At 54.4% G+C, this 17,191-nt stretch overlaps 2 protein-coding genes and 6 non-coding genes across 8 annotated transcripts; 3 read left to right on the forward strand and 5 right to left on the reverse strand.

The window, feature by feature from the left end:
- Positions 1–72: 72 nt before the first annotated feature.
- Positions 73–2,743, forward strand: MRPL58 (mitochondrial ribosomal protein L58). Its single transcript, XM_062010851.1, has 6 exons — positions 73–256; positions 881–917; positions 1,160–1,219; positions 1,896–1,978; positions 2,095–2,264; positions 2,541–2,743. Exons 1-6 carry the CDS (start codon positions 95–97, stop codon positions 2,623–2,625), a joined length of 597 nt encoding a protein of 198 aa, XP_061866835.1. The 5' UTR covers positions 73–94; the 3' UTR covers positions 2,626–2,743.
- Positions 2,744–3,295: 552 nt separating this feature from the next.
- Positions 3,296–3,368, forward strand: TRNAR-UCU (transfer RNA arginine (anticodon UCU)). The gene has a single exon. It is a non-coding gene; the product is annotated as a tRNA-Arg (tRNA).
- Positions 3,369–4,132: 764 nt separating this feature from the next.
- Positions 4,133–4,205, reverse strand: TRNAR-CCU (transfer RNA arginine (anticodon CCU)). The gene has a single exon. It is a non-coding gene; the product is annotated as a tRNA-Arg (tRNA).
- A 361-nt stretch (positions 4,206–4,566) lies between these two features.
- TRNAR-CCU (transfer RNA arginine (anticodon CCU)) lies at positions 4,567–4,639 on the forward strand. Its single transcript has one exon. It is a non-coding gene; the product is annotated as a tRNA-Arg (tRNA).
- Positions 4,640–5,142: 503 nt separating this feature from the next.
- Positions 5,143–5,215, reverse strand: TRNAR-UCG (transfer RNA arginine (anticodon UCG)). Its single transcript has one exon. It is a non-coding gene; the product is annotated as a tRNA-Arg (tRNA).
- Positions 5,216–6,337: 1,122 nt separating this feature from the next.
- Positions 6,338–6,410, reverse strand: TRNAR-CCU (transfer RNA arginine (anticodon CCU)). Its single transcript has one exon. It is a non-coding gene; the product is annotated as a tRNA-Arg (tRNA).
- A 257-nt stretch (positions 6,411–6,667) lies between these two features.
- On the reverse strand, positions 6,668–6,740 carry TRNAR-UCG (transfer RNA arginine (anticodon UCG)). The gene has a single exon. It is a non-coding gene; the product is annotated as a tRNA-Arg (tRNA).
- A 7,138-nt stretch (positions 6,741–13,878) lies between these two features.
- Positions 13,879–17,169, reverse strand: ATP5PD (ATP synthase peripheral stalk subunit d). Its single transcript, XM_062010789.1, has 6 exons — positions 17,097–17,169; positions 16,520–16,648; positions 15,387–15,483; positions 14,555–14,626; positions 14,199–14,261; positions 13,879–14,062 (listed from the first exon to the last, which is right to left on the reverse strand). Exons 2-6 carry the CDS (start codon positions 16,639–16,641, stop codon positions 13,931–13,933), a joined length of 486 nt encoding a protein of 161 aa, XP_061866773.1. The 5' UTR covers positions 16,642–16,648; positions 17,097–17,169; the 3' UTR covers positions 13,879–13,930.
- Positions 17,170–17,191: the final 22 nt, after the last annotated feature.

Raw genomic sequence — 17,191 nt, forward strand, 5'->3', positions numbered from 1 at the left:
GACACCACTGACCCCGCACCGCCAACACGCTCAACAGGCCCCGCGCCCTCAGGCTCCGCCCCGGAACGCCGCGGCCGTTTCCGCGGGAGCCAACATGGCGGCGCGGGCGCTGCGGGCCGTGTGCAGGCCGCGGCTGGCGTTTCTCTGCGCTCGGGCCTCGCAGCGCGGAGCCGCCGCCGGGACCGAGTACCGGAGCGCCTACAGCCTGGACAAGCTGTACCCGCCGCGGCGGGACGGGGCCGCCGCCGACGCCACGGTGAGAGGCGCGGGGCGGACGGGCGGGGCCTGGCGCGGCGAATCGCCGTTGGGGGCGGGGCCCGGCAGCAGCGCACAGCACCGGGCAGGAGGGGACCACGGAGCTCATCCGCCGCAAACCCCTGCTAAACCAGGGTCCCTCAGCAGGCACAGGACTTGGCTGGGCTTTAACTCCCACCCCCAGAGCGCATCCCTGCCTCTCTGCTGGCACCTGAGCTGCTGGCAGTGCTGGGAGCATCCCTTGCCCACCAGCACCCTGAGGGGACAGCAGTGGCTGAGCAGCTCCCGTCCCTGCCCCGGGCCCGACCGTGTCCCTACCTCGATTTCCTGCACTTGCTCCTCGTTGGTGGCATACATCTGCTGCAGGGAGTCCTCCAGCTCTTTGTTGCGCTCCAGCAGCGTCTTGCCCAGCTCCGCAGCCAAATGCAAGTCTGAAAGCAGATGGGACAGAGCTGCTGCAGTTCCTGTGGCTCTGGGGGTGGATGCTGTGGGGGCACTGGTTTGTTTTGTCAAGTTTTGATATGGATGCATGCTTATGGGACACATGGGTTCCCCTCTGACAGCCCTGCCTCCCTCCTGGCCTTGCCCCAGCTCCTAACACAGGCTCCCCTGCCATGTTTTGCAGGAGAAGACACAGCCGGATGCCCTTGACATTCCCCTAGGTGAGTCTACCCTGAAAACAGCCCCAGGACAAGGTGCTTGGCTGAGCCTCTGCCAGGTCAAGTGCCTGGAGGTGGTTGATGCTCCAGACTATGGAGTGCAAGTTGAACACCCAGTGTGAAACCACAAAGTCACAGGCACCTTTTGGGCTTGTGTGCTGTTGCCACATTGTCGTGGTTCCCAGCTGCTTGAACTGACCAGGGCTGTGTCTCCATCTCAGCACGCTGCTGATCTTCTCTTCCAGCTCGCCTGACCATCTCCTACAGCCGGAGCAGCGGCCCTGGCGGGCAGCACGTCAATAAAGGTGAGGAACAAGGTCTCCTGCACTGAAGGAAAAGTCATCATCTTCTACTGTTTCTCTCTACTTTCATAGAATCGGTTTGGTTGGAAAAGACCTTCAAGATCATCAAGCCCACCCCCTAAAACACATCTCTCATCATTACCTCACTGCCAAGCACACCTGCCAAACACATCTCTCATCATTACCTTACACAACTTCTGAGTTCTCATAGTGCTCGAGACCAGAGGTAACACATTTGGTTCTCCTAGAAACACCCATCCTGGGGTCATCGCTGCCACACATGCCACGTGAAACACCACCTCTGTCTAATCTGTTTTCATCGATCCAACAAGCCAACTGGATTCTAAAACTTTACAGTGCAGGAAATTCTCAGCTTAAACTAAAAATGTTTCCTGTTCTGCCATTGCCAGTAAAAATAAGGTGGGTGGTGACTGGCAATAATAGTAAATCTTGTAGTGTCTAGAAGGGCAAATGCTATGATGGAGTTTGCATCAGAGTTGAGAGTTTGTCTCGTAGAGTGTTGTGTAAGAATATCACAAGAAAAAGAATGAGATCTTTCAGGAAATGATTACTGAAATCATCCCATGGTCAAAGCTAGATGTGAACAGACTGAATTCTCTCTGAAATCTTAGGAAGGAAAGCCATTGCATTGAATAAAAGATCCTGTTTTTCCTCCCAGTGAACACCAAGGCAGAAGTTCGCTTCCACTTGGCCTCAGCAGACTGGATTCCAGAAGCTGTGAGAGAGAAAATGGCATCAATGGTGACTACCGTCCCCCTTCCAGCCATGGTTTAAATCTCCCACTCCCAGACAGAACATGACAAGCTAAAGAGATTTCAGGGATCACATCACTCTTTTTTTTTCCCCCTCCTCTTTAGCAAAGGAATAAGATAAACCGAGCTGGTGAGCTGATTGTGAGCTCTGAAGAGAGTCGCTACCAAATGAGGAATCTGGCCATTTGCTTAGAAAAAATCAGAACAATGGTGACAGAGGCCACTGAGAAGCCCAAGGTGGTGTCTAAGGAGACAACACAGAAGCTCATAGAGAGGTATCTCCATTGAAGTGCTCTGTATTTGGCAAAGGATTGGGGTTCTGGTACATGTTTCAGTTTGCAGCATGTTTCAATGTCTGTATTTCTTATAAAAAGATACCACTAACCTGTTAGATTTAGGCTGTTCCTGGGTAGCATCCCAAGAACAGGGCGTGTTTCTTCCTTCTATCTGTGGGCATTTGCCAGCTTATCAGAACCACATTTTAACAGTGCTCAATGTTGACTATTCAAGTGTTTTCCTTTACCTTAAAGCATCCCTTCATTTTGTTTTAGGGTGGAAAAGATGAACCGTGAACGACTACGACAGAAAAGGATTCACTCAGACAGAAAGCAGAGCAGGAAGGCAGACTTTGACTGAGAACTGCAGAGATGGAAGAAATCCTTGGCATCTTTATAAAGAAATGGTGTTGGCAGTGTGGATGAGGCTGGACTCATGAGCTGTGTTGAATAAAAATGATCTGAAAGTGTAAATAAAAGTATTTAATTTCTCCTTTTGAACCCAGCGATACACTGAAACCTGTCAGTTGTTTTGCAGAGACATGATTGCTCATGTTTGCAACCAAAGATTGGTGGGTTTTGTCAGCTGCTTTAGTTCTTTGTGTCCTTCATCCAGCCCTCTGCTTCTGAACTCAAGCAGCAGCAGATTTTGGGAGAAGGAAAGAGTAAAAGCAGTGTCATCTTTTTCTAGCAGAATATTCACTGTTTCAAGCACTTTCCTTCCCTTTTACTTTTCCTAATGAAAATAAGTGTGACATCTTGTTAAATTAACCTAAAGCTGTGGCAAGAACTTGGCAGGAGGTAGTTGTCCTCTGTTAGTACCCAGAGACAGAAACCACCCTGGATGTACAGCAGGGCTCTGGCCATCAAGATGGAACACCAAGAAACCTTCAGCTGAGTCAAAGGGGCTTCAGAGGTCACTCGTTAGCAAATCCTGTTGAAACAACAAAGTTCTGTGGTGTAATGTTGGGGTTCTCACTGCAAGGGCCCCCAAAAATACTGAAATTGCCCTTTTTTGATGCTCTTTCAGGGCCCCAGTGGCCTAATGGATAAGGCACTGGCCTTCTAAGTCAGGGATTGTGGGTTCGAGTCCCACCTGGGGTGAGGAGAGGTGGTTCTGTTTTAGGCAAAAGGCCAAATAAGAGAGGAATGTGTCTCCCCAGTGGTCCCCGGAGTTTAACCGAGGGACAGCCAGGTGAGGTCTGCTCTGGCCACTCTGCTACAGCCAGTGCCCGGTCCGTTTTGGAAGGAGAGGCACTGTGGAACACCCCAGTTCTGCAGCTCACATCAGAGAGCTCAGATCCCACATCCTCCCCTAAATGGGCTGCTGGGAGGGAGGAGCAAAACCACCAAATCCCGCACCATCCAGCTCCCTGCTCCGGGCTGTTCACCCCCACTTCTTTGCCCAGCAAAGATGAGAGGTTTTCTCCCATCTAAAGCTTTTCTGTGGTGGTGGGGTTCGGCAGCTCCACGCCGTGCCCCCCCGGGCTGTACCGGCAGGGTGGGGGTGTGACCAAGCAAGGGACATGTTAGTGCCTCAGACATGCTTCTGACACTGAAAGTCATCACACAGACCTCAGCTGGGGCAGCAACCCGCTCAGTTGAGACCTCCAGAGGCCCCCCATGGCCTGCAGCCCTCCCGCCAGCCCCCGCACAGGGCTCTCGCCCCAGGTTTTGTGCAAGATGTCCCTTACAGCCCGGGACTCCCCCGCAGAGACGTGTGCTGGGAACAAAAACGCGACGCGAGGCGTTGCCTGCTCACACACCAACAAACCCCCGAGGCCTCGCCCCTCAGCGGGGCGCCGACAACCCCGCACCCGAGCCGGGGGCACCCGGAGCCAGTGTGGATCCCCGAGGGAGAAAAGGATCACCCCAGATGGGACTCGAACCCACAATCCCTGGCTTAGGAGGCCAGTGCCTTATCCATTAGGCCACTGGGGCTTTACACAGCTCAGTTTTTGGCGCCTCAACTTAACTCTCTGATGGCCGGAGGGGAGCGTGTCCGCAGCGCGCGGGGCCGGGGGCGTCCCGCAGGGCCTCGGCAGGACCCCCACGGGCCTCACTGTCCCTCGGAGAAACGCAGCTCCGTCCCTTCCTCCCTCCGCCACTCGGTAAAGCTGCCCGTTACGGCCCAGACGTGACGGGGAGGTGGAGGGGTGCTACCAGTGCCCACCGCCTGTTTGGGGTACAATAACCCCCCCAAACCATCCGCCTCCAGCGCCGGGGCCGTTTGTTCGGCACCCACGCGGGAAAAACCGCGAGCGGGTGCGGGGCAGAAGGGGGGGGAAGAGTGCTTTACGCGGCCCCAGTGGCCTAATGGATAAGGCACTGGCCTCCTAAGCCAGGGATTGTGGGTTCGAGTCCCACCTGGGGTAGCAGCCGCTTTTTTCCGCGTCCTGGTCCCTTCCAGAAAGGAGGGGTGACGTGCGGACCCCACGTTACACCTACAGACCCTCGTGCCCTCTCCTCAGTCCCAAAACAGCTCACCTGATGCTCCTACAGCTGTGACAAGCCTCAGCCTGAGCTGCCTGCCCTTTCTATTTCCCCTGCCCTGGGAACTGGCCCCAGCTGGGGCTCAGCACCACCTGCGTGGGCTCCGGTTTCCTCCACTCGCGAAACAGGGCCCCGTGGGCAATTGCCCAGCATGGGGCTGAGCTTCAGCTGTGCAAACACACCCCAGCCCGGAGATCTCTGGGGGCTTGCAGGGCAGATCACACCATAAAACTGCCCCTAAACATGGGCATGTTCCTCGGAGCTTCACCCCGCTGATGTCCCTGGGGATACTCCCACCCCACGGGTATAGGTCACCATTCCCCCAGGCCAGTGGCACGGGGAAATGAAACAACTCCAGTGGGGAGCATCTCCCGTGGCTTTAAAACAACCACGAAGGGACTCGAACCCTCAATCTTCTGATCCGAAGTCAGACGCCTTATCCATTAGGCCACGTGGTCCCCCATAGGCAGGCGTGGGGGACAGTGACACACACCGGGGGGGTCCCACATGCGTCTCTGCCGCCCCCCTGCACGTCACCCACACTCCCATCCCTCCTGGGACCGCGGCTGCTCCTCCCAGCCCGACGCTGGTGTTGGGGGTGAGCGTGGGGGCGTTTGGGGGTGGAACTCTCCCCCGTTGACCCTGTATGTGTTGGTGGAGACTGTGCTGAGCAGGAATCCCGTGGGCTGGAATGGTGACATTCCCCTCCTGCCACCAGCTTTGCTGCCCACTGCTCTGCAGCTCAGAACACATAGTCTGCAAAGACACTACCCAGGGGACACGTCCAACACAGAGCAGCTGGGGTCACCCCCACTCTCCAGTGGTCAGGGGGACACTCTGTCCTTCCCTGCCACATAGCCATGGAAAGCCAAAGCCAAGTCAGTCACTCAGCTGAGGCTGTGTGTGAGCATAAGCAAGGGAGGAGTGTTTGACTTCCAAGGTTGGGCATTACTAGGGAAGAAAGAAGGATAGCGACAGCCAGGACCATGGAGACAACTGTGCCTTCCTGTGACAGCACTGTGTGATGGTCATGGTGTCAATGAGATGGGCACCCACTTTAACACAGCGTCCCTGCAGCACCCAGCACCACGTGGCTGGCTGAGTAAAGCATCTGCCTTTGCACTGAGGCCTGGGACAGTTTGTTGCTGCTCCTCGTTGTTTCTCTTTCTCATGAGATGTAACCTGGGACCATGTCATCCATACAGCACCTTGTATAGCAGCCATTGTCACAATCACAAGGCCTGGGGCTGCTCTGGGGATTTCTCTGCCCCAAAATGCCTGTCATGGCCCAGCTCAACGTCCCTCTTCAGCCTCCTCTCTGCAAGTCGTGTCTCCATCACACACCCGTTCAGTGGGGTTGCTGAGTTCATAGTTCTGGGTTCTATGGGTATATTAATCCTCTTAACATCTGGCACTGGGAATGGAGAACATCTTCCCATCCAGCAGCCAAAGCCAGCTCCCACCGGGCAGGAGGAAGAGGAAGAGGAAAGCCGGGCAGTGCTGGGGGGAGTTGGCATCACTCAAATGGGCAGAAAGAGCAAGGAGGGCAAAAAAGGAATGGTGGCAAAAACAGGCACCCTCACCCCAGATGGGACTCGAACCCACAATCCCTGGCTTAGGAGGCCAGTGCCTTATCCATTAGGCCACTGGGGCTGCGCAGGGCGCGCGCCCCGGCCCGCGGGAACGGCCCCGACGCGGGAGCTCGTGCGGGGGCTGGGGGGCAACGCGCTCGCGCGTGGCCCCGCTCCGGGGCGCTGGGGGACGGGCAGAGGGGTGTCCCGGCAGCGTGTGTGCGGGAGCACAGCCGCCTGCGCTTCCCCCGCTCCGAGGGGAAGAGGCGCGGCCGGGGACAAGATGGAGCGGGTTTAAAAACGGGGTGGCAGGAGGGGGGGGGGCTGAAAAAAAAGGGCCGACCACGAAGGGACTCGAACCCTCAATCTTCTGATCCGAAGTCAGACGCCTTATCCATTAGGCCACGCGGTCGCTGGTGCTGCAGCCCCCCCAGCGATGCCCCCCAACCCCCGGCATCGCCCCCTCCTCCCGGCTCCCACCGGAGCCCCCCGGCAGCGGCAGCGGCCGCGCAGCTGGGACCGGCGCTGGGGGCACGCTGGGACGCAGAAAACGCGGCCTGGGGAGGACGGGCTGCTCCCGCGGCCATGGCGAAATCGAGCGTGGGACTTGCCGGCTGCAGTTGCTGCACGGAGCCGGGTGACAGTCGTGTAGCCGGGGCCTGGGGGCTTTGCTGGGGAGAGGCAGAATCAGGGTGCTGCACAGGAGCATCTGAGACATCCCGTTGTCTCACCCAACCTCACAAGTGCCACACAGGTCCAGCTTCCCCACGGTGAGGTTGTGCAGAGTGTGCAGTGGAGCTGAGGACTTTGCTGCAAGAGGACACGGTGGGTACCAGGAGTCTGCAGAGCAACAGGACAGATGCACAGCTCCCATCTACTCACCATCCCACCAGCTGCTGGCAGACATCAAGGGACTGCTGGAGGATGTCCCCTCTAGCACCATTCCAGGGGCTCAACCTTATCCCAGCACAGAGGTCACCCACATTTCTGCTCATGCCCCTTGTGTCTGATTCAAACACTGTCTTATGGCTCACACACTTCCCACCTACTGTCTCAGACACAACCAGAGGCCACAGTAATAAGGTGTCACCTGCTGTGTCTCAATGTGCTGGGACTTTACAAGCACGTGAGAATTGGAGCCACTCCCCAGCAAGGGGACCATCACCTTGGGCAGCTGGAGGCATTGCTGGAATCACAGCAGAACAATCAGGCAGTGATGGAGAGTGGCTGAGGGAGATGTGAAAAATAAAGTCTCTGAGCCTTTTGTCTTAACTGTGAGGACTTTGAGAAAAACCTCAAGAGCACAGGAGATCAGCAAGGAGGCAGGAACAGAAAGTGCTCAGTGCTTTGAGAAATGAGCCCACAAATGAGGTCTGATGCCCACAGCCTGGGCTGCTGTGGAGCAGGACTGGGCTCGAAGGAGAGCAGCATCTCCTCCTCCTCCCCAGCGCCTCTCACATCACACAAGCACTAATCCCTATTCCATTTCAGCAGGGCTGCAGCAGACTCTCAGCTTGTAAATGAGATCAGATTTGCTTCTGAGTGGCTCTGCTTCCTCGCCTTTTCTCTGTTGAGATGGGCCTTTTTTTTTCCTCCCACTCAAACTGGTTTTGTTTTTTTAATGATCTTATTTTTCCCTTACCACTGAAGGCTGCTCCCAAGAGCCAGCTGAGTGCATCAAACCATTAGCAACTTCTTCCTTCCAATGCAAAGAAAATAGATGAAAAAGCCCAGCTTCTGTTTACAAAATATCCGCTCCTCATTAATAAATATCAAATTAACTTCTACACAAGGAATGACGTGTCCTGGAAGTGTTCATAAGGCACACTGTACGCTTTGTCTCCTAATTTGGAAGCAGGGGACGATGCAGCAAGCTTTTATAGCTGTCCTCATCTTTTCTGTTGGGACAGGTAAGTTCAAGAGGGATAGAAAAGCTTTGAGCAATTCTGTCCTTGTCTGTATGTGCAAAGGGATTCACGGGTGTTAATGATGTATTTAATCTCCTCAGCCCTGTACTCTTTCGGTACATCTCTCTCACCCAGGTTGAGCTCGTGCCTGATCCTTCTCTGATTCAAGTGGAGTTTGTTTTCCCAGCAGGGGCTGCTCCGAGGTACGTCTGTACCTACTACGATGTTGTTGAGCACCTGAACGTTTCCTCTCACAGCAAGCTCCAAGCACACATCCTGCCCAAGACAAACCTGAAGGAGCCTATGGTAGTGAAGATGGATTTTATGCTGATTGCTATTCTCTCTGTGGTAAGGACCTAAAACTCCTGGTGAGCCTTTCTAACAGAAAAACAGGTGATTGTTAGATTTGGGTCTGAGTCTTCTGCCAGGCAGGGCTGGGCCAGCCAGGCCATGGGGGTGAGAATCAGCCCCTTCCACTTCTTCACCTTTCTGCTGTTTGAAAGCATTTTTGGAAGATCTGAAATCTTTTTTCTCACCTATTTCAAGGGGGGAAAAAAAAAAGCCAAAGGCAGGTTCAGCCAAACAGCCTGCTTTATAGTGGGCTGTAAACCCAACCCTGCAGAGTGCCTGAGCTGAGCAATGCCTTTGCAGGGCACTGTGTGGAAATGCCAGCACTCATCTGTTTGTGTTTTCATACCACTGGACTGTATGCTCCCACCCTTCAGCTGCTGGACCAAGAACCTTGAGCTCTGCTCCTCAACTGAGTTTCTGCAATCTGTGCTGTCCACTGCGAGACCAAGAGGGGAGAGCTTCTGGGCTCTGCGTTGGATGGACCTAAGAAAATCACCCAAATACCTTCCCTTTTTTTTCCCTCCAGGTGGAAAAGCTCCAGACAGTCACTTTTTACTTCGTGTTGAACCTGGTAAGTCCCTCAGGAGCATTTTTCTCCTGGAATGCCCTGCATGATGGCTGGTGCCAAGCCCAGCACTAATTTCTCTCCTTCCAGGAGTGGAAAAACACTTTTGTAACCTGGAACCCGCAGGATTTCTGTAACATTTCCAAAATCATTCTGCCCATTGATGCATATTGGTCTCCTCCCATCTTCATTTTAGAGCGGTAGGTTCCCCTTTCATTTTTATCTGCTGGCTTGAGAGAAATACGATGGGAGCAAACTGTGGGTGTTACTGTAGGAAACGGGAGAGACTCATTGTTCAAGTTGTTCCCAAGAGCTCTCTGTAAACCAAGAACCTTGTCATTTAGATTAATGGTGACCACAGTTTATGTGAAACGCTTTGTGGCTCTGTAGTACTGTAACATCTCCAGAAATGACCCATCTGGGCTGGAGTTAAAGCTGAGGAAGCAGCAGAGAGCAGCAATGTCGTGGAATGGCATGAACCCATTGTAAGATACAGGACAGAAGGATAGGCATTGCCATCAGCTTTTCAGCTGGGAGGGAGGAGAGAGAGGCAGCTCTGCAGCACAGCAATGAGCCCCTGCCCTGGGGGAAGGAGAGGAGAGAGGAAGGAGAGGGACCTGCAGAGCTCCTACAAACCTTAGTCCAGAGGCACTCACCAACCCTTCTTCAAGCCCCAGGTTTTATCTCCTCCCTTCTGCATCCTGTGGCTGGGGGATGGTGCAGAGCTCCCTGAAGGCTGCTCACAGCTCAGCTTTCCTTGGGGCTGGGAGTGTTGCAGCATCTCTCACTCTTCACTTTTGTTTCCTCCAGAGTGAACGGACAAAACACCGACATGAACTATGCAACTGTCACACACAACGGCAGCTTCAACAGCACCCAGCCCTTCCAGGCCACCTTAACCTGCAGCTTGCTGATCTTCAGGTTCCCCTTTGACACCCAGATGTGCAACTTGAGCATAGCTTCATTCCTGTACCCAGGTACAGCAGCAAGCCAAACTTTTTGTTGGAGGCTCCTTCCTTGGAGGTCTTCAAGACCCACCTGGACACGTTCCTGTGTGACCTGATCTAGGTGAACCTGCTTCTGCAGGGGGGTTGGACCAGATGATCTCTAAAGGTCCCTTCCAACCCCTACTATTCTGTGATTCTCTGATTTACTGCAGCTGGGCTCAATGTGCAGGAAGAGGAATAGATGAGACAGACCCTGGCAAAGTCCTCAGCAGCACCACACATTCACACAGGGTTAGTGGAGTTGAGGTCACGTAACACCAGGGAGAATGAGCTAAACCACTGTCATTGTCTTCTGGCACATTTCCCAGCAACATCTCTGGAAGCATCTGGATGTTCTGTGGCAAATTCTCCCCTGGGACTGGTTTCTACAGGCTGAGAGTGTGGGAGGCTTCTGCAACATGAGTACTTGTTCACATATAATTCTGCAGAGTTGATCTTTAAACATACCTGGAAGCCATGGAAATGAGAGGAGATTCAGGACCCTTTCAGGGATCCAAACTGCAGTCAGAGTTCACCCTGACAGAAGAGGTTATAAAATAAGCAGAGGTGACACGAGACCCTCCAGCTCCCATCTGCAGAGGACAATTGTCCTCATTCACTAGAGATCCCGCCCTGATCCACATTTCCAGAGGTCTAGTCAAGTCTCTTCACCAAAGTCCTTTCTAATTTCTCTCTGATGTGCTAACAAACCCCAGCAATGTGAGAAACTGCCTTTCCCCATCTGCAGCACCCTTGGGTGGGAGGGGAAGGGAGAGGAAGTAGCTGACCTCTAACAAATACCTACATCCTGCATCTTGTCTCCTCCTCTGCCCAAACAGCAACAGATCTGGTGATGAAGATGCGACGGACACCAGCCGAGATGATGAGAGACAGCCAGAGTTTCCTCCTCACTGATGGAGAGTGGAAGTTCACCAACCTGAGCATCATTGAATATCTAGAAAACATTGATGATGACAAATTCTCTGTGATCATCTATGTGGTATGGCAGCTCTTTCATACCCTATTGCACTCCTGTGCCACTCAGGAAGAAGTGTGAAACGTAATTGTCTGCATTGAGGAGCAAACACTGGCCCAACTCACTGTTAATTCCAGCTCACCTGCATTCTGCCCATCTTCCTCCACAGGTTTCCATGGAGAGGCGACCTACTCTGTATGTTTTGAACCTGATCCTCCCAACCTGTGCCCTGTATCTGCTGGACATGGCTGTGTTGTTTGGTCCCAGCTCTCTCGAGGAGAAAATCAGTTTCCAGATTGCCATCGTCCTTGGCAGCTCCATGTTAGCTGTGATTCTCAACAACATCCTCCCAACTTCCTCCAACAAACCACCTGTAATAGGTACCCACCTTTATTCAATAAAAACTAAGGGGGTTTTACACAGGTCCCAACCCTAAGGGAGGTCTTTGGGTGTTTATGGAGATGTTCATGACCATTGAAGTCATCAACAGCTAAGCTTGGAGTTACAAACTTCCCCTTTCCCCACTGGCTAACTGTGGGCAGGAGGGATTACAGTGAGGAAAATGATGCCAGTTATCAGGGATCTGCTTTGGTTTTGTCTTGTCCTGCAGTGGTGTTCTTCTTGGGCACCTTCCTGCTCATGATCATGGCTGTGTTAGACACCTTCTTCCTGTTGCACCAGCAGCACAAATCCCAACGCTTCCACAAGGTTCTCAGGAGCTTCCAGGAAGGTAAAACAGACCCAGAGCCTCTGGAATGAGCAGGTTGGGTTGGGTGAGGGTGAGCTTCCTCAGGGCAACCAGCAGCCCAGGCAGGAGCAGTGGTGGTGGCTACCACCCAACCTCCCTGTGCTGACACGAGCTCTGTGCTCTTTGCAGATGTGCGTGCTGAGCTGGCACTGAGAGCCACGGGCACCCCGACCATCAGGCACCTCACCAAGGAAGGCCCCCAGCTGCTGAACCCTCCCAGAAAGGCTCAGGGAAGAAGGCAACCAACTGAGCTTCGCTGGCAACTGCAGAGGCAGGACCTGTTCCTGCCTGTTCTGGAGAAGGTGCTTCTCTACAGTCACTTCTTCCTGTCCCTGAGCTTCTTTGCTATTATTTGTATAAAGTGGAGCAGCTAGAGACCAGCCCTGCACAACCCTCCTTTGCTTCTTCTCCCTTGTATCGCTTCTAATCCCTCCCCTGGATTCTTTTCCCTGCTCTATCCATAGTGCTGCAGTTGTTTCAGTTGCCTGAATACACCCCAACACCCCCAAACTCCCAGGGCATGACCTGCATGCTTAGTGCTTTGTCCTCTAGCTCAGTAGAACCATCTTCCTCAAGTGGGCTACCAAGAGGTTGGAATAACCCAGTGGTGAAACTAGGGGTGAATAGCCTCACTCCATCTGCCTGTGATTTTTAACCACAAAGGTGACCAACAGCAAGAGGAGTTAAGGCCCTGTTCCCCTGAGCAAGATGTTGCTGATTGAGGGGAAGGTGTTTAGATAACTCAATAAAACAATGCAACTCTGGAGTGTCTGTACTATTGTTTCTGCCAGTCTCAGGGAGCTCTGCAGCATTCAGAAACCCAGGGCAGAGAATAGTGGGGTCACCAAGATCAAGACGACCCCATTATTGAGCTGTGGGGTCAACACAGCTCAAGGTGCCTCTGCCTGTGAAAACAAGGGATGGATCTCCCCTGGCAGTGCAGTTTGCTGCTGAATACATCCCTGCTTCTCCAAGGGCTATATCTGCTCCAAAGGTTCAACTTCTAGAGCAACCAGTTGCCTGCCACAGCCCAGGAGCTCCATTCCTTGCACTGGGTGGTTGTACAGATGAGCAGAGGGTGTGTTTGAGGCACAGATGAGACAGGACTCAGTTTGATCATCAGGGCCAGCTGAGATCTTGGCCTTTGCTACAAAAAACAAGCCCACAGGCAGAAAAGACAAAATCCAGCAGAAGTGGGTGTCTGCAGGTGCAGTGGTTCTGCCTGGGACAGGTTTTAGGGAGCAGAGAGGCTACAGGGGTGGCTTCTTTAAACAAATAGCTGCCAGAAGCTTCCCCTGTAGCTGACAGGGCTCATGACAGTCAGGAGGTGCTTAGGCCCTGAAAGACTCCCCTGTGCCCTGTGGTGCAGCCCACGGTGAGGCAGCTGTGCCCCTGCAGCCCATGGAGGCCCCAGGGAGCAGAGACACACTGGCAGCCCGGGCAGGACCCCACGCCGGAGCGGGTGGATGCCTGAAGGAGGCTGTGACTCTGTGGGAAGCTCACCCTGGAGCAAGGACCTGGCAGGAGAGAGGAGCCCAGGCCAGAGCAGGTTTGCTGTCAGCACTTGTGATCCCGTGGGGCACTGTGTAGCAGTGGGAAGTGTGAGGAGGCCTCCCCCTGAGAAGCAGCAGTGGCAAAGTCCATCTGTGATGAACTGACCAGAACCCCCATCCCCTGTGCCACTGGGGGGTAAGAAAGGAGAGACCTGAGCAGAGGGAGTGATGTGGGGAGGTGTTTTAAGATTCAGTGTTATTTCTCATCTGCCTGTTCTGATGGCTCATTGATAAACCAAACCCATTTCTCCCCCCATTCAGTCTGTTTTGCCCACACTCATTGCTGAGTGATCTCCCTGCTCTTAACTCACAAACCTCTCTTTATATTTCCCTCTCCCCTGTCCAGTTGAGGAGGGGGAATGAAAGAATGACTTAGCACCCAGCCAGGGGTAAACCACCACAGCAAGGCAGTGTATTGTTCCATATTTGTCAAAACCTTGCAGCCCCAAGATCTAAGCCACAGCCAGGAGGGAAAGTACTTTATTCAAAATGCCACTAAGCTGCTTCCAGGCAAGTTTACAGATCAGCAATGGGTTTGTGGGGCCAGTATGGATACTTCTGCTTGTCCAGCCTGGTTTCAGGGAAAGCATCGTGCAAGTCGTCCAAAGTCATCTGATCAAAGGGAATCATGCTTCTGAGCTTCTGGAGCTTCAAGTGGGAGCAGAGACAAACACGTTACAAGTCACTGGGCAGCAAGAAAGAGCAAAGCCCACCCAAGAAAGCACCAGGAGTGTGTGTCAGGATGGGCTTAAGAGAACATTCACTCAGCAGAGCCCAGACTTACCTCCTGCTCATATTGGGCAATACGAGCTTTGGAGGCCTCCACGTACTCAGCTGTGCTCTTTGCCTGCAGAGAGGAGGAGGCAGAGGATGTGGTGAGTATGGTTCTGGTAAGGGCAGTGACCCAGACTGGATCTGCAGCCCTGTGCTTTCAGCTGGCATTAGAATTCATTGCTAGGTAAGTGGAAGGAGTCTCCCAAACAGCCAAAGCCTTCCCTGTGCAGATACTGCAGATACTCTTGCTTAGCTAGAGACATGGATGAAGCCCAGAGCTGTGCTCCAATATGTGCAGAACAGCCCTTCCCTCCCTCCCATGAGTCAGAGACAACCCTGGCATTAGGGAACAGCTTCAACACTTACAGCTTCCTTCTCCTGGGCATCAATTTTGGCAGTTTGAGTGTCCACAGGCTCAGGAACCTTCAGTGCACTGAACTGTAAATTGAAAAAGAAATTTTGATAGGGTTTGGTTGAACTGATCCTTGCCAGCAGGGTCCCTCGGGACAGAGAGCACTCCCTCCCTCCTTGGACATGCTCACAACCACTGCAGTTCACAGCCTTCCTAGAACTGATCACTTAAGCTTGATTGTGTCCTCCCCAAGCAGCACCTGGGAGTGCTCCCAAGCTCCCCTGTGAGCTTAAAGTGATCTACTCTGCAGTGCAACACAGTGACACACGGTACCACACCTTCATCTCAGCAGTGCCAAGGGAAAAACACAGCACTGAGGAAGCAGGGAAGGCTCATACCAAAGACTTAGCACAACACAGACTTAAATCCCCCGAGACAAAACTGCCAGGTCCACAGCTGAGGTCAGCTGGTGCTCCCAGGCCAGTTGTCACAGTGCCAGTGGCACCACATGTCCTTTGGCAAAAGCCTTGCTCGTGCTCTTCAGCTCCTGCTTACAGAGGGTGGCAGCCCCTGGCAGCTGGGAGCTGCAGGACAGGCACTACCCAAACACACTGCTGCAGCCAGAATGACTTATCAAGCTTTCTTTCACCAGCTGCGTGTAGAGTGCCAGGGGTTCCCTCCTAAAAGAGGACACTGCAGTGACCTGCTCAAGGCTGGTGATGCTGACTTGCAGGACACTGAGCTGGGGCCAAAGCCAGCCTCCTCTGCCCAGTTCTGGTCTTTTCCTCTCAACACCAGAGACATCCCCCATTCAGACCTCCAAGGAGCAATACAAAGAGAACTGACCTTCTTCTGGAACTCATCCACCATGCCAGCCTTAGCAACTACTGCCTTGTAGTGAGCCCAGTCGATGGCCGGGGGCTTCTCTGGGAGGGCAGCCAACCTAGAGAGAGGGGAGACAGCAGCTGCACCCACCTGCCAAGTAACCTCCTGCTGTCATTTGTTCTCTGCCACAGCCATGTCCCAGAAGGTCAATAGAACCTGCACAGTTCAGTTTAACCATTTCCAGGCCTGTCATTAACCAACAGTCATGAGCCATTAAAGCAAATCCCTCTGCCCCGGCACAGGCTTCTCTTTAGAGACAAGAAGGGTTCAGCCTGCAGCTCTGCTCCACAGCAACTGTGGCTGCAGCCCCAGGGGAAAGGGCTGTACCAGAGGCCATCAGCAATATCACCTGCAACAGCCAATGACACTTGTGTCAAGCAGCAGGTGCTGAAGGGTTTGAGATTTGTGCAGTGTCTGACAATAACAAAACCTGCAACACGTTTTCAACAAGTCAAAGCAAAGCTGCTCTCACAGAGCACACTGCAGTGATTGTTTCACTCTGGGGAGGAGTCAGTAAAGATCAGGAGACTGAAGCATCTTCCTTATGAGGAAAGGTTGTGGAATCTGGGGCTGTTTAGTCTGGAGGAGACTGAGGGGGGACCTCATTAATAGTTACAAATATCTAAAGGGTGGGTGTCAGGAGCTTGGGGCAGCACTTTTTTTTCTGTTGTATCCAGTGACAGGACAAGGGGTGATGGGATGAAGCTGGAACACAAAAAGCCTCATTTAAACATAAGAAAAAACTATTTGACTGCTGAGGTGAGGGAGCCCTGGCCCAGGCTGCCCAGGGAGGGTGTGCAGGCTCCTCTGGAGGTTTTCAAAACCCACCTGTGTGACCTGACCTAGGTGGTGCTTTTGCAGGGGATTGGGCTGGATGAGCTCTGGGGGTCCCTTCCTACACCCACCATTCCATGATACTATGAAAGGTGATTTAGCAACGAAAAGCCACCAGCTGCCTTGAAGGTGACTTATTTAAATGTACCAGGCCACATCTGCGAGGCCACAGTTAGGACACGGCTCAGGAAGCACCACAGAAGCGGAAGGGCTGGGGTTTGTGGCTGGAGGGGCTCACAGAGGGAAGCGAGGGCACTCACCTGGCCGACAGCGCATCGCTGCGGGTCTTCAGGGCGTTGAACATGGCCTTCTGGTTGGGAGGCACCCGCTCGGCGAAGGCCGCCCAGTCGATGGCCTTGACGGCAGCTCTGCGGCCCGCCATGCTCCGGCTGCGGCGGCAGGCACGGCGCGTCACGCTCGGGGAGCGGCCGGGGCGAGGGGGGACCCGGGACGGGGACACGGCACCGGGCGTGGGGCGGGACACGGAGCGGAGAGGGACGGGAGACCGAGGAGAAAGGGCGACCGGGACTCGGGACGGAGGCGCCGGGACGCGTGGCCCGGGACAGGGGGGTCACCGCTCCTCAGCCGCATCCCGCCGCGGCCTCTCGGCCCTCAGCAGCCGCGGCCGCCCAGGCCCGCCCCCCCTTCCCCGGCTCCCTCCCCGGCCCCGCTCCCGCCTCAGGCTCTGGCCCCGTCCCCATCCCCGCTGTGTCCCGGCTCCTGGGCCGTGTCCCTGTCCCCGCTCTGTCCCGCTCCGGCCCCATCCCCGCTGTGTCCCCGCTCTGTCCCGCTCCAGCCCCGTTCCGTCCCCCGCCGCGGCCCGGGCCGCGCTCTCACCTTCACCGTCCGTCCCCGCCGCGGCCCGGGCGCAGGCGCTCCGCAAGTCCCGCCCCGCGGCCCGGCGGAAGCGGCGGCCGGCGCCGGCGCCCCGG

Source organism: Colius striatus, chromosome 18, assembly GCF_028858725.1.
Source record: "Colius striatus isolate bColStr4 chromosome 18, bColStr4.1.hap1, whole genome shotgun sequence".
NCBI lineage: Eukaryota > Metazoa > Chordata > Aves > Coliiformes > Coliidae > Colius > Colius striatus.

Coding starts and splice junctions, on each gene's coding strand:
- ATP5PD (XM_062010789.1), bottom strand. CDS start 16,641: ATGGCGGGCCGCAGAGCTGCCGTCAAGGCCATCGACTGGGCGGCCTTC. Junction 14,262..14,554: donor ATGCCCAGGAGAAGGAAGCT/GTAAGTGTTGAA, acceptor TCCTCTCTGCAG/GCAAAGAGCACAGCTGAGTA. Junction 14,063..14,198: donor TTGCCCAATATGAGCAGGAG/GTAAGTCTGGGC, acceptor TCCCACTTGAAG/CTCCAGAAGCTCAGAAGCAT.
- MRPL58 (XM_062010851.1), top strand. CDS start 95: ATGGCGGCGCGGGCGCTGCGGGCCGTGTGCAGGCCGCGGCTGGCGTTT. Junction 257..880: donor GGGCCGCCGCCGACGCCACG/GTGAGAGGCGCG, acceptor CATGTTTTGCAG/GAGAAGACACAGCCGGATGC. Junction 1,979..2,094: donor GAGAGAAAATGGCATCAATG/GTGACTACCGTC, acceptor CCTCCTCTTTAG/CAAAGGAATAAGATAAACCG.